General features: G+C 32.2%; 1 protein-coding gene across 4 annotated transcripts in view; it reads right to left on the reverse strand.

Annotated features, from left to right (window-relative positions):
* The window catches only part of EDIL3 (EGF like and discoidin domains 3), a 610,996-nt gene that overhangs the window by 219,311 nt on the left and 375,274 nt on the right, over positions 1-16,411 (reverse strand). For 2 of the 4 annotated variants that reach the window (XM_039875011.1, XM_039875014.1), the window contains one exon: positions 11,550-11,579. The exons of the other annotated variants lie outside the window; for them this stretch is intronic. In XM_039875011.1, coding sequence (XP_039730945.1) covers positions 11,550-11,579 — 30 coding nt within the window. The remainder of the gene's footprint in view (positions 1-11,549; positions 11,580-16,411) is intronic. 4 annotated transcript variants of the gene reach the window in all.

Below are 16,411 nucleotides of genomic sequence, written 5' to 3' on the forward strand. Positions count from 1 at the left end.
CAACATGGATCAGAATTGTCAGTGGTTTCTTCAGAATTATAAATAAAACTTATTGTATTATTTTGCTTGTAAGGTATAAAAATGTCACCCCACTAGATTATATGCCAGAAACTAATATAACCAATATAAGATTGTATACCAACTATACTTAAATGAAAAATAAATTAAAAAAAAAAAACTTATTGTACAACTTTGTGTTCAGATAGGTTAAAAGTGCAAAATGTTAAAATTCCAGAAAAAATCTCTATCCATTCAGTTTCTATTTATTCTTATTTTAGCTTTGTTTATATTATAATGTAGTTTAGTACTTGCACGATTTCTCCCAACACATTTTAACACTAAGTTATGGGATGAAATTGTTTCAGGGGGCCTCAGTCTCAAACAAGTATCATAATGTCCTTTGAAGAGCATCTGAAGCCTCAGCCTCAAACATTGGCTGATATGTACAGTGGTTATTTATTTATTTATTTATTTATTTATTTATTTATTTATTTTGAGAACCACTTTATTCATTCTTTATCAAGAGCCTCTAGTAAGCTTTCAAAACAATCAACAATGCTCCAACATATTATTTCAATTGGAAAAGAAATATTGGATATTTTCTAATTTAGATTTATGTGGAGAGAAGCAGAAAATTAGTTGATTAGATATGGAATATGTGTTTAAATCTTGCTGAATTCTACCATTTGAAAATTTGCTTTGAGTAAATATCTTTTTAAAAAGCATTCCAAGAATACCATATCCAAGTATATTTTATTTTTAAAATGTGTTACTGAAAGACTTTTACATATCTACTTACTATTCATGCAACTTTGAAAATAATATTACTTGAAATTGTGAACCTAATAAGATATAATCGATAATAATGCAACAATGAAGGATGTTATTGTATAATTTAAAAATGTAGGCCTTTTCTTATTCCTCTTAGAGTCCAAACTCTGGAAGCCCAGCGGCCCTGCAGGCCCGCCTGGCCCCTGTGTGCAGGGCACTGCACGCTGTGCTGCCTTCCTGCCCAGAGCCCACACACTCTTTTAGCACAACAGTGATCGTTGTCAGGTTTGAAGCTTCTTAAAATCACTGCTGTGGTTTCCATCTAGTAATTACTAACAATGGCTAAATTATTGACATTTTTAGGATACCACGTGAAAAGAATTACAAAGCCAAACATATTTTATTCTACTGCAACAAAAGCAGAAAAACAGCTATCTATGTATGGCCTTTTTCTCTGCCAAGAGAGTTAAGTAATTTTAAAGCATTTTTAAGATTCTTATCAAATTATAGTGTTATCCTTTCACTTATTTATTTCTTAAATTGGGAAATATATCTATCATCATCCCTCTCTTTATATTATCTTATTAGAAAGATCCGTGTATGTTCCTGGGTTGACAATGCTTTAAAATCAGCATAAATTCAGTATGGCTTAATTTATTCATTAATTCAATCATACAACAAATATTTATTAAACATCTACAATGTACCAAACACTTGTTCTAGCCCCTGGAGATTCGACAGTGAATAAAATAGACGTCACCTCCCCCTCCCAAAAAAAATACCAGCCCTCAAGGAGTTTATATTTAGCCTGGACAGACAATAAACATGCTATATATGTAGTGTGTAAACAGTGCTGACATTAAAAAAATAAAGCAGAGCAGGGGACCATGACAAGGTGGAGAAGGTGTGACCTTTTTAGAAGTAAAGAGAAGGTCTCTCTGAGAAGGCATTTTTGGATCGAGACATGAGGGATGTGATACAGTAGTCATGAAGATACGTGTGGGAGAAGGCCTCAGACAACAGATCTGAGTGCAAAGCCCAGCTTCAGACAGGAATGTGCCCATGGTTTGTGTTTGTGTTTGCTTTATAGAAAACGAAGGACAGAGTGGCAGTAGTAGAAAATGCAGCTGGGGAGATAATGAAGAAGGGTACAAGTTATATCCGGCTTCAATCCTAAATCTACTTGAGGGTTTTATGAAAGGTACTAGAGGGCTTGTGGGAAAACAGTGATGGGATCTCAGACCCTTGCAGGAGAATCACCCTGGCCTCTCAATAAGGGAATGCAGAGGAATCAACAGTACAGCAAGAAGACCAGTTAGGAGGCTATTGCATAATAACCCAAATGTGAGAAAATGGTGCATTGGACTAGGTTGGCGGCAGAGATGATGGTGAGAAGTGATGAGACTTTGTATATAGTATGAAGAAAAGGCTAAACAATCTGCTGAAGATGGAATGTAGTGAGTGTCATCAAAGTTGACCCTGAAGGTTTTAGTATGAGCCACTGAGATGAAGAAGACTGTAAGAGCAGCTGGACTGAGGTGGAGTATTTTTAAAAAATGCAAATGTTCAATATGGATGAATGCAGCAGAGTGATTTTCATTTCCTATTCTATTCTTTTAAAAGATGTCTATATGGTCCATAAGTTTAGTAATCAGATTGTCATTTAAAATAACAGGTAAAATTTTGCACATATTATTATGTATAGCTTTACAATATATGCATAGCAAAACACTTGAATAACTATAACTTTTACGATGGAAAGAAATATATGCTATTTAAAAGTATTTATAAGTGAATAAAAAGATACTTTGTTGCAGTAGAATAAGCACAAGTTTTTCCCAGAGAAATATGAATTTGGATCTTGCTTCTGTCACTTATTATGTAACCTTTGGGCATATTTCTTCATGCTTTAAAATTTAGTGTTCACTTTAAACAGTAATATATATACATATATATATATATACACATATATATACACACACAAATATATATATATTATTAACTGTACTGCATTATTGTGAAATTAAATAAAACACTATACAAGAACACTCAGTATTTTACCTAATAATCATAATCAAATCACAATAACAATAATATGACAAAACACACTGATGATGATGAAAGTAAAAACAATAACTTAGATTTCCTGTACTTATAGCATGGGCATCATGTGGTAAATATTTTACATGTATTTTCATGTTAGATCCTTACAAAGAATCTCTAAGGTGGCCACTATTATTATCCCATTTTACAAATGAGGAAACTAAAACCAGTAAAAGGAAAATACTTTGCAGGCTAATATAGCTATTTATCTGAAGATAAAAGCACCTAAAAGCATAAGTTTAGGCCTGAAAGTCCATGGGGTTTTATCCTACCCATAATGAACCAGAAAGTTTAAGGCCTTCCATGAACCAATGAACTCCAGGAACATTAAATTAATACTTCTCAGAGTTATATTTATATTAAACTTTGAGATGAAGCTCGAGAAAGGAAAAAAGAAAAGACCCAGACAACCAGAAATGGCCTTTTAAGATGAATCTAATCAATGTAGGGAGGACAAGAAATAAAAGAACCCTTGAAGCCTAAGTGAGCCCAGATAGGGGGACAATATGCATTGTCATTAAACGCTGGAAATTAGGCTCAATACATCTTTTTTTCTTACTGAAATAGACTTGTTGAAAATTAAAATATTTTGTGTTTATATAAATTTTACTCATTCTCTGTGATGGTGAAATATAAAATTTTAAAATATAAAAATTATATTTATAAATATTGGGTAGACTATGGTGTCCAGTTGCTTTGTCAAAGACTACTGTAAATGATGCTGTGAACATAATTTATAGATATAATTAACATCTACAGTCAGTTGATGTTGAGTTTACAAAGACTGCCTGTAATGTGGTTGGGCCTCATTCAATTAGTTGAAGGTCTTAAGAACAAAAAAATCAGGTTTCCTTGAGAAGAAAAAACTTTACCTTAAGACTGTAACACAAATCCTGCTTGAGTTTCAGCCAGCTGGTCTGTCCTATAGATTTCAGACTTGCTAGCTCCCACAATTACGTGGGCAGATTACTTAATATAAATCTCTTAATATATTTGTATATACCTATATCATTTTGATTCTGCTTCTCTGACTGAGAAACTCTCCTTTTCCATTTATATACCTTTACTGCTATTTTTTAAATAATTTGATATTTTTTCAGTACTTTATCTTATCATAAATTTAGGTTTCATTTTGTACAAAATCTAACTATTATTAATTGAAATAATACCATAAAATTTCTACAAACATTAAATCAAAATTTTATTTATACATTTGGATTTATTTTCAACATTGTGACAGGAGTAAGTTTCAAAAAGTTTAATTTTTAATGCTGTAGTATAACATACTAACATGCAGAGATTGTCATTTATTTTTTCCCAAGCTTAAGAATTTGAATTCTCCATTTTAAACATAAAATTATTTTGATTTTGCAATAGGATAATAATTAGTTATTTTATGTCTAATAAGATAAGTCTGAGGTAACTTACCAATGATGTTATTTAATAGTCTTAGGAATCTTCTGGACAATGAAATTTAACATGACTGTCACTTTTTGAAATGTGGGAAAAAGGGATTATAGTCAGTAGCACCTAAGAAATAGAGCTGAGTAAATCTAGTAGTTTCTGTAGAAACAGATCTTTAAAACAGAAAGGAAAGTTCAATTCAATAAAGATAATGTATATACGCGTTTTGGCAAGCATGAAAAACATGTTATACGCATGAGAAAAAAAAAGGACATAGTGAAGTTGAGATTTTCAAAATCATAATGAATAACAATGCAAATACAAAAATCGACTTTAGTACTACTGATACATATACCAAGTTAATTTCTTCACAGATTTCCAGAGTCTTATAGAAATTTTTATAAAATAATATGAAAGACATATCAAAGTGTAGGAGGAAAGCTAAGAAGAAACTTAAAAGTGACAAAGAGGTATATAATGGTTAATTCCTGTTGGCTTTACTGATCATCAACCTAGCATGCATTTTACCCTTTCTTTTCCTAAAAAGTATCCTTGTTTAGCCACACTAACTCTTGATTGTGAGAGAAAGCTAAAATCAACCTGAACTTACAGGGGAGGGTCTTTATTGGCTGGTTGTTTCAGGCTGGCAGAAGTGATCTAAGCCTGTCCAATTAGAGTGGATCTCAGCACTCTTGTTTTGAAGGCAGGGGAAAAAAAAATGTCATTTCTTTGTCCTCTCTGGACATGAATAAAGATGCATACAGCCACAGCAGCTGTTGGCAGATATATCAGCACCACCAGGGAAACCAGTTTGAAGATGAAGATAAATTTTCCACCACAGAGCAGAAAGGTCGGTAAAAGAAAAACAAAACAAAACAGATTTTGAGTGACATCAGTGAGTTCCTCATTCCTAATTCCGTGAGCCAATAAAATCTCTTATTATTTAAGCAACATTAAATTGACTTTTCTGTTACAACTAAAATAATCATGTCACCATATATAATAATTATTTTTTGAATGTAACACATTGCTAGATATTAACATACAATACTGAAGAAAAGATAGCTTCAAGCTGTACTATGGATTTTAGTTATTTTACATATTTCTTGACAATAAGATCTTAAGATTTTTAATTGTTTATTTCAGATCCAATTTTTTTACTTATGGGGAAAGATGATAGACAATATAACTATATCTATATTCATAGGTAAGTAAAGATATAAAGATATTATTTTTCCCTCTTTTATTAGTTTAATTCTTAAACTTGTCTAAAGAGAAAGATATGTAGTATATAATCTCCCAAATTCCCTACTGATAACACTATTCTGTGAAGTGTATCTTAGTAAAAATATGAAAACTACTATGTATATATATATTACAGAGATTTAAATAACTATTTTTCTCACTGTTTAAAATCACTATCACACACCTATTAATAAGGAAGTTTGTTTTCCTCTCTCAAAAAAAAAGTAAGCACTATTTGGTCTTTGCATTAGTATCTTTTCACTAAACTGACCAAAGCTAAATCTTCAGAGGCAAAGATTTCTTTCTCTATTCCACTAAGAATATACAAATAATGCCTCCTTTCTGTTTTTTAGAGAATGAGCGATAAACTTTTTTGGTTTTACGTGTTAGGTTTTAATATTTAAGCCTGCTTAGCATATATTTATGAACAAGAATATACTTGATAAAATAATTAGTAAATTTGCTCCAGGCACTATTGGGAAAATATGCATTTCCATATAAAAATGGAGAAATTTATAGCAAATGTAAGGCGAACAAAAACAAGGATGTGAAACTCTATTTCAAACCCTAAGGAAATAAAATGCTAAGATCAGAATGCAAAAGCAACTCTTGTTTATTAGAGAATAATATGGTAAGATATCATTCCTTTTCAAAATGCATGAGCTGTAGAATAATTGAGGATAATCAGCCATGCAGAATTAAACTCCACAAGAAAACAGGAAAGAGATCTAAAAGAAACTATAGCATAGTTGAGAAAATCACAAAATTCACTGTAAAAAGAAGTAACATTTTTGTAGGACTACAACTAAATATTTCAAAAGTTAGAGAAGGATATCTAATCACTGTGTCCTGTGTTTAGCTGTACAGGTATATATTTGTTTTAAACTATATATATGTGCATATATATATATAGTGTAATATACCATATGTATGGTTTATTTATAAAATTATAGATATATTTATATATAAAACTATAGCTATATATATGCATATATATATATATAAACCTATAACTTCAAATCTTTATTACTGCTAGCCAGTATTCCATTGTATATGTGTAGATCATTACTATTCTTAGGTGTACTTCTTCAGTGGTCAAACTGCATATTTAAAAAATTAAATATACTAAAAGATTTAGAAGAAACTGATGAGAATGTTAAAGCTCTGGTGTGCTGAATCACCATGTTCTTCATCTCTGATGGGCATCACAGAGGTCACAATAAGTCTATTATAAACTATTATATCCAAGTGGTAACTGCTATCATCATTACCAGTTGGGATTAGATGTTGATAGGCCACAAATACTGTTTTACGTTTAGGTAAGTTATGAAATTATAACTTTATAAACGTATGAAGAACACTATGGCTTTTGTAATTTAGTATTTTAATATAGCTGATTGCCAAAAAGATTTTATCTTCTACTTTCATTTGAAAATTCCATTTTTCTAACTATAATTTTTGTTACGAGTTAATTCGGTATTAATAGCTACTTTTATATAAACCAAACTGAGTCCCTTTCTTTAATATTGAAAAAAAAACAATTAAAGCAATAAAAAATCTTCCCTTAGGCAAGAGAGAAAAAAAATTAAAGTTTATTTTAAAATAGTATGAACAAAAAATAGTAAGTTGTGGTGTCAACTAATTTTAGCCACCGATTTCTTGTATAGATACAAGATCTCCATTGTGTCATTTCCTGACTGATTTTTGATCTCATTTAATAACATTTTCCATTTCCGGCTTTGTTTTAACTCTCATAATTATTTCATCGATTTGACAAAAAAATGGTATTTCTAGAAAGGCAAAATAACAGCTAATAAGACAAATAAATTAAGAGGAATGAGGAAATTTACATGAGAAAAAGCCTGGTTTGATATACCTGATAGTTAATAAATTAAATTCTATATAGATTAGTTCATTTATAGCAGTCAACTTTCTAGTGTAAATGTCTTAATTTTTAAATAACAGACAAAAGTATTGGTGTAATAGGTTTATGAAGCCTCTCGTTATTATAAAATTTATATAAATGATAAAAGAAAATTGGATCTGTGCAACATGGGAGAAACAGACACTGCTTTAACTATTAAAGAGTGTTATTTTATGAAATTTATCTTTAATGTGATTACCTTTCAAAAGTTGTAAATTGATTTGATTTCAAAGTTGTAAACTGATCTGCATTTCACACCTATAGACACACATTCTCTCTCTCTCTCTCTCTCTCTCTCTCTCAAAATTGGCAAATCTTTGTTTTTGAAGGCATATTTACTAGATCAAAGTCTGAGGAACACAGTAGCACAGTTCTGAGCAACAGCAACATAATTGAATTACATTTATTACCTCTAAAGTTGACTCATTTGGGAGGTACAGTATCTGTTATGGCAGCTTTACAAATACGAATCTCATTAGTTTGTAATTAGGTCTTGGGATGTAACCTAGTTTGAAGGAATTTCTTATATAGTTCATGGCTGTATTTTTATACTCAATGAAATAAGATGTTTAAATACCAGAACATAAGATTCAACTAAAATAAATAGAATAAATAGAAGAAGCTTCTGGTAGTTACAGAAACAGGTGTTAGGTAAAATTTGTTCAGTAACTCAGGTGCAACAAAATATGTTCCTTTAGGCTATTGTACCCCATCAGAACATTCTGGAATGAAAATGATTAGCAAGTGGATGCTCCACATTCGATGAGGGGATATATCTCTACAAGAAGAAATGTAGATGTAATATAATATGCACTCCCTCTACAAATAAATCCAGAAAAAGCACTTATTAAGAACTTGCTTTTTGCTGGCAATTTAGAGGTTCAAATGAGAAGAATTATACTTTTGAAAAAAATACAGAATGAAGTGTGAAACTATTCTAAACAGAATTATATGGGAACTAATTGGAGGGATCACTTATTATTTTAATATTGGCAGTCATAATACTTCTAAATTTAAGGCAAATCAAATACATTCTATTGTAAAGAGAAAAAGCTATATCATTTTATAGCATTCTAACATAAGAAAAACAACTATCCAATACCTCATCAATTTTCTGAGTTAGATTGTCTGTCTCCTTGATTTTTTCACATTGTTATTAGAAATGAAAATCTATTGATTATATTCTTTAAAAATAGTTCTGAACAATGAGAATTTGTCATGATTATTGAATTATAATAACCCAATACTGTGTATCCATAGGGTAAAAGTAACTTGAATTTGTTATATAATATCCATAAATTAAAAACATTTAATAAATATGTAGTATCATTCCAGAGCAGTAACAGCTAGGGACCTACACCTTTAGATGAATCTTATATAATTTTTAAATAATAATTTATAATTCACAATCTATACATTAACAACTAGTAATCAGGAGCCCATGACTATTTGGCAGTAAAAAAATACCTCATTGATTTTATTATTTCTTCTACTATTGAACTTTGGGGTACCGAAGACTTCCTATTACAAATATTAAAACTGTTTAATTTAAACAAATTAAAGTATGTATTTAAAGGAGCTACTGTCTAATTATGCTGTGAATTGAAGGAAGAATATGAATCTGATGAAGATATCACGTGGGGACATGTAAAAGTTTAATTCAGGTATAATTTTTGCAGCAAACAAAAGATTGCATTTCACTGATAATTTAAATAAAATGGAGAAATAACAAGAAAGAAAAACAAATAAAAGAGGACTGCGAAATGAGTCTAAAGCTGGAAAAGATCATTTTAGATAAATTCTGCTGATGGAAGGAGATGCTAGTAAAAACAGAATATCAATCATATATTAAATAAATATATTATGGGTAACAGCTTTAAGTAAAAGATATATTTTGATAAATATTAATGGAAAAGACACAAAGAGAATAATAAACATTCAATTAAGTAAAATAATATTTGAAAAGCTGGGGGCAAGAGGTACCAAAATGGACTTAAAAATCATAATCCACTTTCCACAGCTATTCATATACCTTATAAAACCAAGTCTTTACAAATTCCATAATACTTTGTCAAGCAAAAGTTTCAATACAACTATATAATAATACTCTTTTTATTGTCTACTTTGATAAAATTCAAAGGAAAACATTTGGCTTCCACTGGCAGTTTTTACATAAAAGAATTGTCTGCTTTAGTAAATGACGAATTTTCTCAATGTTAATATAATCTGTATGTGGAATTATTTAGTTAAAATATTTCTTAATAATACATTTGTTCTATTCTAAAAGTCTATGCTAAAATCACAACAAAACATTTGATCATATCTGAAAGCAAATATGTTTTTAAAATATTATTTAAACTCTATGATATTCAGATCACTCTAGAGTAAAATAAACATTTGAAGAACAAAAGGTTCAGTTTATATTTACCAAAAGACATTCTTAGTAAGCAGAGAAGTTATTACAATAACTTTAGAACAAGAAAATTACACTAAAAAATAGTTATACTCTACTTAAATATCATTTAAATTAGGTTAAAATTAATCTTCATCATGCAAAAATCATTATTTTGCAACGACACCAAAATCGCTTGGCAGAGAACACAGTAAGTTGCCAGGTAAGAATGTATGAGAAATAAGACTGGGTTAGAAAAGCATAGGTGTTCTCAAGGTTTGATACTCACACAAAGAGAAAATTCAATTAAAGCCGAGAAATACAGAGTCTTTGTGTAACCTTGTAAACACTAAAGCCGCAAGTCAGGGCTAAAAACAGTCAGAAAGTAGGTAGAGGAGACGCCACAACAGATGAGTTTGCTATTCAGCCATATGATTAGGTTGCTCCAAAAAACAGGCAACACAATATTGCCTAGAATAGGAGAAAATGATAGGGAGTTCTTATTGTCCAAATCAGGTTATAAATTATCTAATGACATTATGAAAATGAAACATTGAGAGTTTACCTAATTCTGTGATTCCATTAACAAGGCAGTTATAATGAGTAGAGTGCAATATAGTATCCCTGGAATTTTTCAAGGTATTTGCAAGATGTCTACTTTGTTTTCTTTCATTGAATTTTAGATCTTTTGAAATTACTCTTAAAGGTAAAAATCTCTATAAAATCAAGACCCATTTTACCCTTTAGTTTCAGTAACCATTCCTTGCTCTTGTCTCTCAGGCCTAACTCCTTTCCTCAAATATTTGCCTAAGAAGAAATCTCGTACTGAGGTCTGGTTTCTTCTCTTTAGACCAGGCTTTAACCCCTATATTTCAGGGCTTGACCCTTTTTTCCTGATGTTGCTGGTCAGCTAGCCTGGGCCTTTTATTAACTGCTAATCAGATCAGCTGTATTGCTTACTTTATAAACGTGTCTGACATTTAGGCTCCTGGCACTTCCCTTTGACTCATCCCACGGCCCTAGAGCCATGTTGAAAATACCATGCCTTCTCTACCACTTTCATTCTTCATAATAGTTCAGACCTGAGTCTGTGCTTAATAAATGATGAGTTGGATGAGGAACAGAGTCATAATGCCAGGTGTCATATCATTAAGTTATGAGTGTAAAAATTATATTTTTAAATAAAGAGATGTTCAAACTTTGATTAACGAATAACGTGGGAACAACATAATTTTTACCATTAAACAAAAAGTATAATATTCAATGCTGGTTATATATTTGATAATGCAGTATATCTTGGAAGGTCATAGTTCTGAGAGTATATTTTATCACTTTCCTCTTTTTTATTCTCTCCATGTTATTATTTTTCTGAATGATATCATTTTAGTTTTTCCTTCTCATTTTATTGTTTTTAGCATTTCATTCAGTTTTAATTTTCCAATTTTCCTTATTCTTCAATGTTGATGTGATATTTTGTGTTATGTTTTCCTCTGTGATAGCTAATTTTCAATTATATTCTCTTTTTATTTAAAACTCCATCATTTAGTCTGAGACAGTATGATGGGTCAAATAAATTTTTTAAAAAGTAAATAATTAAAATTGTGTCAGTTTTCTGGTTGAAACCTTAAATATACACTTTGAAGGGTTGTGTCTCCATTATTAAGGGCATTAAATTAAATAGGAATAAGCTTTACAACATAGGAACTTTACCTGCTGAAGTTGGCTCTTCTTCATCTGATGCTGTAGTGGGCATAGGGGATTGGTGGGGGGAGAGGAGGAGAAAGAGAGAGATACTGATTCAGATTGAACAGAAATATATTTCACATTTCCAAACAATGATTACAAACTCTTGACTTGTAATTTTGTGTATATATTAGAAATATGCCATTAGATAATTAGATAATGACTGATTAATGGGCATTTACATTCAAATAACATTTATATATTCATACTTTAAAAATATGTATGTATTAGAAAAAAACCATTCAGTTGTCTAAATTTGATTTTTCTTTTGCAAACAAGTCTGGCTTTATTTAGATTGAGTGTAAGTTATTATAATTTTTATAAATAATATTGTTTAAAATATAAATGATATATAACATATAAATACCCCACTATCACCAGTTTATGGGAATTTTCTATTAGCAAAGAGGAATTAAAAGTCTTTATTGATAGTCAAAATATTCTTCCAAGAGGTAGACGTTATAAATAAGATAGGGGTTTATCAAACCTTAGAGTGACTCAGAATCACTTTGGATGTTGGTGAATCATGAACATTCTAGCTCTCTCTCCCTTCCTTCCCTGCCCAAACTACCCCACCCCACCCCCCCACCCTGGCAACTCCTCTCTCTCTCTCTCTGTCTGTCTCTGTTACACACACACACACACATTCGCTCACACACACCATACGCTTCAGGATTTGGTAGTGGTGATTCTGTGGTGAGGCAATAGGAACCTTCATTTTAAAAGTACCCCAAGTGGTTCTGACACAAGTGTCCTATAGCTGCATGTGGATAAACATGGATATTATAAAGGGAGAGGCCACAATATGAAAATACAACTTTATTCTAAAGCAGTAGTTCACAGTCCTGAATCTGTATTAGACTATTAAACTCTGGGCCCCATCTCAAACCAATTAAGTCAGAATCTCTTTAAGTTGTACCAACTTGGAGCCAGGATTGAGATATTAATAAGTAGTACCACGATAAAGTAACTTGAACTGTTAACTCAAAGTGTGAATCATTTTGATTCCTGTTTTAAAAGGGAAAAATTTTGAGAGCAGCAACATTCCTAGGATAATAATTTACTGCTGACTGTATGTGGGGGATGAAGCATGGTGGTTGCAATAGTGAAAAAACATTGATCTGAAGTAGCTTCACAATTTTTCCTAGAATTCACCTCTTCACCTTTATACTAACAGACACTCTCTGAGGAGGTATTTCTTCTCGGGCCCAAGTGTAGCTTACCCAGAATATTACTGTTGAATTATTTGACATAAGCCAGTACCATTTCATGTGATTCATGAAGTTTTAAAATAAAAATTTATTTAGCTGACTTGCTTATAAAGGAGCTTTGTTCCCAGGTGATTCGTTAATCAAGGTATCACTGTGTTAGCAGGGAACAGTCTCCACTCTTTTCTGTTAAGGTTACATCTGCACGGAGTGCACATTAGACAAGTTTACTTTGTGTCCTGACAGTATTTTTCTCTCACACTGTTTGGCTTGTCTCCTAGGCACAAAAAGAAATGGAGAGCGCAAACACAGTTGGCATGCATGGCACGCAGAACATAAATATTTAAAACGCTGTAAGCTTCTTTATCATGTCCAAAATATATCATAACATGTTCGAAGAGGAAAATTGTTGGTAGCTTCCAGGAATTCCCTTTTAGGAAAATACCATAGGGGCTTGTAGTAGTGCTAACTTATATGAGTCATTGTTGTTAAAAGTCTGGAGCTTCGAAATGGAAAAACAACAACAACAATAACAACAAAGCTCACACTTAGGCTAGTCACTTTGCGTGCGAACTCGATTTACAAAGCAACACATGAGATGAAAATTACTCTAATCTTACAGATGAAGACAGAGATGTTCAGAGTGACTGAGCAATTTGTCTAAGGTCGATTTGAATTTGAGCTCATGTCAATGTGACTTTAAAACTAAACTCTTTCCACTATGCCTTACTGTCTCCCAAAATTCTGATCCATTATCCACGAAGAGAAAAAGGGGAAAAGAGAGAAGGGTCATGGAACCAAGACCGGGTAGAGCTCTGATAATGTTAGTTAGACTCAGGCATAAGGAAACACACATACAAGCACATGCTCACACACACGTACACACACACACACACACACACACACACACACACACACCACACAGAGAGAGAGAGATCTGGCTGGGAGAGATATCCCTTTAAGAAATAAAGTTCTCCCTTGGAAACTTCTTCAAGTCCTCTATACCAAGGATAGACATAGGCAGGTGACATCCTGACTATGTGGTTAAACGAAACAACCTAAATATATAGTGCCTAAGGAAGAAAAATTAGAAGTGCTAAGATTGTATATCTCCATTACATATGGATAAGCAAGGAATTTTAGGAAAGTACTAGCAAGCACTGAAGTAAAGACAATTCCAAATTTATAGAAGTCCTAGCAAATAGAACATCTTAAAATCCAAGCCTTTGGGGCAAGAAGTGCACTAACCTAAACTTGAGCCTGTCATACCTGAAAGCATCTTTGTAACAAATTAACAATATTAGCATCAGCAGGTACACAAGTCTGCATAGAATTCTGTTTCTATGCAATATCTCCATAGTTGGAGTCTCTCATAATATGTCGATGTCACTAAGCAACATTTATACTATTATAATACACACACGTACACACAGAAAAGTATGTACGTGAAGGTTAGTATTGGTATTAATTCAGTTTCAGCTATCTCTGGCACAGATGGCTTTATAACTGTATTACCAAACAAAAAAGCATCATGAACTATTAACAGGTGGCAGCTAGAGAGCCCCAGGAGTAAAAATAAGCCTCAAAATGGACATTAGTGACTTATTTAGTGACATTTAAGTGAAATAAGTATCACAGAAGATAATGTCATGCTACCTAAATGATTCTTTACTCTATTTGCTTCTTAGAAACTTTGAAATCAGCAAATTGAAGAACTATTTATATGTTTATGTCACATGCAAGTTCCTCCAATGCTGAAAATTAAAAACACATGCATCAAACAGAATAAAATTAAACAAACTAACAAATTATCCTGTATTGCTCTACCTGGTCACAATGTAGAAGGTTGTACTGAGTTATGGTGATGGTAGGAAAACAGGCAGTAAAAATATATATCTGATATACAGAATTTGGTTACGTTTGATCTTCTCAATGCCCATAACAGAATAACCCTGGGTGCTTGTTAAAATGCTCCAGGTCCACTGAATTTGAATTTTGGGTGTCAGCCCCGGTATCTGCATTTTTAAAAAGCTTAGCAGGTGACTATATGAACACTAAATGTTGAGAATTATGGTACTACCAATCAACATTTGTTGCAGAAGGAAAAAGCCATGGGTCCAGTTGTTGGAACTGTAGCAGTACGTTAGCAGGCTTTCAAGAAACTCTTTGCAAAGTATATTGTGCCTGTTTCACCAGTTTTCAAAGATCTTTCTGTTATTAAATCTTCAGGTTTATTGGGGTATCTACATCAATGCCTTGGGGGAAGATGGACTCCTTTTTGGGATTTAAAGAGGAAGTCCGTGTCTCAGAACTAAGTAAATCTTTTCCCTTTTCCTGGCCATTGTTATTGGTCTAGGTAGGTATATGACACATTTGGAGACAGTGATGTGTAAGAACAGGTTTGTGTTGTTTGAGTGAGGAGAAAGTATATGAAAACAACTTTTTCTTTCTCCTTTAGATATGGAGATCTGTTGTCCCAGAAGTAAGTTGACAGACAACTTACAACCATGATGGGAGCTAGCTTTAGAAAGAAGATAATCCTGCTCAAAAGCGGAGTGGAGAAACAGAAAGCAATTAGGTTATTGATGATATTGCTGAGCCACTGAATCATATTCTGACCTAACTCTGGACTTCCAGTTCTAAGGAAAAATACTTTCACTTTATTGTATATCTAGTTTTCGTCAGACTTTCTCTTACTTGCAACTAAATGGCATGCTGCCATAAATATAACACCTTTTGTTGTTCCCATTTAAAATATATTAGAATGCATAAGGAATTAATCTTCTCTGCAGCAGGTTAAGACCGGAACACAGCCCTGGGTTGCACTTTCTCTGGGATGGGACTGGGGCTGGACTTTTAACACTCACTACTAAGTTTTGATACAATAAACCTATTCCTCTGAGTTTGAAGTTGGTCATTGTTTTTCAGAACAGTCTGACAATGTACATGTTCATGAACCAGGCTGGTGCTTGAGAAAAGGAGAAGGCATCCTGTAAGCTTTCCTTCACTTCCTTCTTTTCCCTTCCCTCTTTCCCTTTCTCTTTGTTCCACAACAGCAAAGGCGAGAACATTTACTACTCATACCCAATGGGCTGTGTATTACCCTGACATACATATGATATTAAAAAACACATACTTCTTCATGAGAAAGACTCTAATCTCTTTATGTGGTCTCAAGAATTCTTACACAACTTTTTTCGTTAGTCTTATCCTTGGTGTTTTAAGTAAACTTTAATAACTTGAAATTCCATTCATTCAAAATAGTTCTATACCCAGTGTGGCTCACAATCAAATAGGAAAAGTTCATTGTGAAATATATAAAATAGATTTCTTAGCATTAATGTCTATTTTACATATGGGTTATTCAATTCATATTGACCGGATCATTTTGTTTGCTACATTATAAATCTAGTTAATTATGTACCAAATATGCTTTGCAAGTGTACAGTTATCTATGTGATTCATTATTTCCATAAGCAAAACAACAAGAAATATGTAGTCTTATATTCTGACAATATTTTAGATTTTCATCCAACTGCGGTGAGGCAAAAATAACAATGATGATATTTATTATTCATGCCTGTCCCGATGTTAAATGCTATAAACTGTGTGTGTGTGTGT

This window comes from Pteropus medius, unplaced genomic scaffold (genome assembly GCF_902729225.1).
Source record: "Pteropus medius unplaced genomic scaffold, Ma_sr-lr_union100, whole genome shotgun sequence".
In the NCBI taxonomy this organism is placed as follows: domain Eukaryota; kingdom Metazoa; phylum Chordata; class Mammalia; order Chiroptera; family Pteropodidae; genus Pteropus; species Pteropus medius.